The sequence below is a fragment of the Kryptolebias marmoratus genome, linkage group LG14 (assembly GCF_001649575.2).
Source record: "Kryptolebias marmoratus isolate JLee-2015 linkage group LG14, ASM164957v2, whole genome shotgun sequence".
Lineage (NCBI taxonomy): Eukaryota > Metazoa > Chordata > Actinopteri > Cyprinodontiformes > Rivulidae > Kryptolebias > Kryptolebias marmoratus.
Window position 1 is genome coordinate 12,266,868 of NC_051443.1, and position 4,508 is coordinate 12,271,375.

The 4,508-nt window shown below is 40.0% G+C and overlaps 1 protein-coding gene across 1 annotated transcript in view; it reads left to right on the forward strand.

Moving 5' to 3' along the window:
- The first annotated feature begins 761 nt into the window (after positions 1-761).
- Positions 762-4,508, forward strand: part of kcnt1 (potassium channel, subfamily T, member 1) — a 33,937-nt gene continuing 30,190 nt past the window's right edge. The window contains exons 1-2 of the mRNA XM_017407521.3: positions 762-1,143; positions 3,093-3,281. Coding sequence (XP_017263010.2) covers positions 974-1,143; positions 3,093-3,281 — 359 coding nt within the window. The 5' untranslated portion in view covers positions 762-973. The remainder of the gene's footprint in view (positions 1,144-3,092; positions 3,282-4,508) is intronic.

Below are 4,508 nucleotides of genomic sequence, written 5' to 3' on the forward strand. Positions count from 1 at the left end.
TAAAGCTGCAGTCTGAGAGCAAAGTGTTAGGAGAATATGAAACAATATGATCTTGAATGTAGGCTGCAGTTTGATTGTTGAGAGTTTTGTTTGTTAGACGTAAAATTTTAAACTTTATTCTGATGCAGTGAGGCTAAACTCTTATGTGTTAAATTTCGCAGCAGCATTTTAGTGTGCGTTGAACTTCTTTTTGGGACATCCTAGTTGTAAAAAATTGCAAAAGAGCAGCCTCAGTGTATTTTCTGCAACACTTAACAGAATGTTTCTAACTTTGGGGATATAAAGCAGGTGGAAAATAAGCTTGTTCCTTTTTCATGTGGGAGGTATAAACGATACAGCCTGGTCATAAATAACATTGGAGGCCAAGGTAACGACATACAGAGTAAAAAAGGCAGGACAGTTGGTTTTTGTTGTTTTGTTTTGCAAGAAAAGGGGTCGATAAACATCTTAAAACCAGTGTTTGCACTTTCAGACTAAAGTATTTTAGTCTACATCAAACTGATGCAATAAACAGCAACTTTTTTTTGGAGTTGGTTATCATCTTTTTACCTCAACATTTGACTTGTAAGTGTTCAAAGTGTCCACCAGATGGTGCTAATCCTCCTTGTGCCGGGTTCGCGTGAAAAGACGCAACAGCTTTGTGCGCGCAGAGAGGAGAGAAGCTGATCCGAACCTGTCCTTCACATCTTCTTCAGTATTCCCCCCTCCTCTGAGGCTGCCAGCTCGTTTTCCTGCCTCTCACACACACTGATCCCACCTACACCTCTCAATTAGTCATTTTCAAGACATCATCAGACAGTTGTCACTCAAACTGCGTAGGCTGAGAGGGGGGGACTCTCTGTCAGAATGCACCTGCATAGGTGAGATCCTCAAACACCAGGAGGAAGAACTTTTTTTTAAATATATATACACACACACACGTCTTAGATCTTTCTCTTCGGGAGTCCGCTCCTGTCTGGCAGGTCGCCCTCAGATGCAAATAACCCAGGAAGACGACTTTGTTCAGGACTCCTCCGCGACGACCGCAGCAGCTCTCCAGTCCGACCGAGGCGCCGGATCTCCGGCCAACATCATGTGCAGTGAGTGCTACGTGAACCAGACGTTTGTGAACGACGATGGGACCGTGAGCGAGCACAGACCGCGGTGAGACACACACACACACACACATACACGCACTGAACTTTTAGTCATTCTTTTAAGTGATTCACAAAGTTAAATGGAGGATAAAAAAAGGTTGCTTTGGAGCAAACGGCTTTGTTGGATAAAAAACAAAACAAAAACAAATGTAGTTATTATAAGGTGTCACATCACATGCTGGTCTTGCATTTGATCTGCTTCTCTTTCGTCCACACTCTTCTCCTGTTTGTTCAGCTGTTTGCTCACCGACAGGCTGTCTGTATGAAACTGCACCTGTGCTCCCTGTCGTTACATGCTGGGAATAAGTCTTAGATATTAACAAAGCGCACAATTAAAAAAAAACACATTCGTATGAGCATAAAACTGCAACCTTACCCTGAACTCAAATGCACCAAATTTTTTAGAACTCAGAAACCCCAAATTATTTGCATTTTGGTGCCTCTGCAAGCCATAAAAAAAAGAAAATGTTATATGCACTGTTCACTTTATATATTTCAACTAGAGCTGATTAGTGCAGTGTTCATTTATGCCCCCAGAATATGAAAATTGACCCCTACCTCCCCAAATCTGTCAATCTAAGGGAAACAGATAAGTCAAACTCACTATATATCTGTTTTCTATTATATTAGTTAAACAGAATGTCAATTAAGGTGATTAAGCTAATTTTAAATGAATAGATGACAAAAAATTGTGTATTTATTATGAAATGATTATGTGGTCTCTGTCTTTGATGATAGTGAGGAGCAGACCTGCTATAAATGAGCTCCCTGTTTGTTATGTTCATGCTGATGTTTGGAACATTGTTTACCTCTCATCTTGGACAGTGAGGGTCTGTTTTGTTGTCAGTTTTGCTCCCAGAAACCTTTATTATATTTCATTGAAGTGACTATTGCGTTGTATGTGAACTAGTGCACTGAATGTCATTTCCTACATCTATAATATAAGTAAAACAAGACGGTTACTACCAGGAGCGCACGCCTCTACTGAACGGGATGGCCTTAATATGAAGATCCGAGTGCTGCCTTTGTTTCATGGATTTGGTTTATTTAATTGAACAAATCCGACAAAACCACAGGGAAATATATCCACCATCAATTATGAAATACCTCTCGTGAGCCTAATGCAGGATTACAGCACACAGTGATGAGAAGAGGTCTTGGCTTTTATTTCTGTGTCTGTGAACGGTGTACCCAGTGTTTCTAGGAGACTGAAAGTAGCACCTATCCTCACACCAAACCACGAGAACTTCACTCAATATGTTAATTTAGCTGAGGATGTGAATTTTTTTTTCTTCTCGGATCTAAAGATTTATGGAGAGTAACCCATTAATCTCTCAGAAACACTTTGTTGCTTTAATCTTCAGTTTCTGATTTATCTGCTTTCCTTAAACAATTCTGTTCCTCCAGCATCCTCTTCTCCCGGGGTCAAATATATCGTCTCATACGCACTATGCTGGATGTGTCTGTCTACTGCACTAGTCTGGAAAGCAATTTGTGATTTTCTGAGTAAAATACAATGTAATGAAACTGTGAAATGTGTAACCGCGCACTAAGTAACAGAGTGTTTTCTAAAACACATTCAAACTTCTGCTTGTTTGCCTAAATGATCACATATAAAGGCTTTCAGAGCAAGAAGATATGTTTTACTTCTGTTTCTGCGCCGAGATAAGGAAGCAGTTTGTGCGCATAGTGATGTGAATGAATGTTTGTTCTTAAAAAAGAATAAACAGTACGTATTTTTGACAATGTTCTTCGATTTCTTTCCAGTTTTACTTCTGTGCATTCTTTTAAAAGGTCACTTTTTCATCCCGTGTTTCTTTTCTTCCCCCTTGTTTTATCTTTGCGCTTCTTTCACCTCTTCCTGTCCTTCCAGGTCCCTTCATTTTTTGCGAAGCATTTTGTTTTTCTCCTTCCTTCCCCTTCTGCCGTTTTACTTTTCTCCTCTCGCTCCTCCAGTTCCTCTGCAGCACCACTTCAGACCAACAGCAGCGGCGGCGGCGGTGGCGGCAGCAGCAGCAGGGGAGTTATCTTAGACATCTCCGCTCTGAAGATGGAGCAGCTGGAGAGCGAGGTGCCTCCGCTGCCGCCCCGCTTCCGCTTCAGGGACCTGCTGCTCGGGGACCAGAACTTCCCTAATGATGACAGGTAGGCAGTAGCGTCAACCTGAAGAGCAACCATATAATTACTTACACGAAACAGGGTGAGAGGTATCATCCTGGTCAAAGGGGCTGCATTAGAAACTAGAAAAGTTCCTTGAGAAACTTTAAAAGGGCCTGCCACTTGGTGTGTGATTTTGTTTCGTCATCTTAAATCATAATGACCCCATAAATGAATCAGCTGTAGACATACATACAATGATTACTTTCTGAGAGTTTCTGTAATATCTGTTCAGTGGTTTATGAGATACTTTGCTAACAGACTTTCTCTCCAATAGTTTTTAGGAATGTTTCAAACAAAAAACAATCAAGGATCTCTTAGCTATCACAATATATCTTAGGGAATGCTGACAGCTACTGTCACAGCAGATTATAGCTGAATATTAATAGAAATGACTGACTTATTGCCATTTCAGTGTTTTCTAAGTCAGCTATGGTAGCCATCTTGTATCAGAATGAATCAAATAGTTTCATTAAGATGCATTTTGTAGTTCATGAGAAATTTTGCAAACAGACATATTCACCAGTAGTTTACAGCATTTTTTATAAACAAGAAACTGAAGAATTGTTTAGCAGTCACAGTATGTCTAAGGGATCCCTCACAGCTACTGTCACATCAAAAGTAACTCTAGAAATGACTGAGTAATAGCCAATTTTGTGCTTTCTAAAGTAGCAGTGGCAGCCATCTTGAATCATAGACATGCATCCATTGATTAAATTCTGAGATTTCCATTAAAATCTGCCAATTGGTTTTTAAGATATTCTCAACAGTTTTTAGAAACATTTCAAACAAAAACCTAAGGGATCTGTTAGCAGTTACAGTAAGTTTAGCGTATCACAGACAGCTGCTGTCACATAGAAACTTGGGTCAGTATCTTTAAAAATGGCTTAGTTATAGACAATTTTGTGTTTGATAGGGTAACTGTGGTGACCATATTGAGTCCAAAGGTCTTCAAAAGTTAATCAGTTTTAAATGGCTCTTTAAGGGTGACTTTTTGAAATTTACATCAAAATCCGTCAAGTGACTCAGGAGATATTTTGCTAACAGACAGACAACCAGAGGTGACATGTTAATTCAACACTCAACCAGTGAACATCAATCACACTCATTATGTGGCAGCCACTACTGGTCAGCAGTCTAGAAACCATGGCAACAGCCTTAGCAAATCAGAATGCCTGATTTTCCCACCTTTTGTGTGTGTGCGCCTTTTTTTTT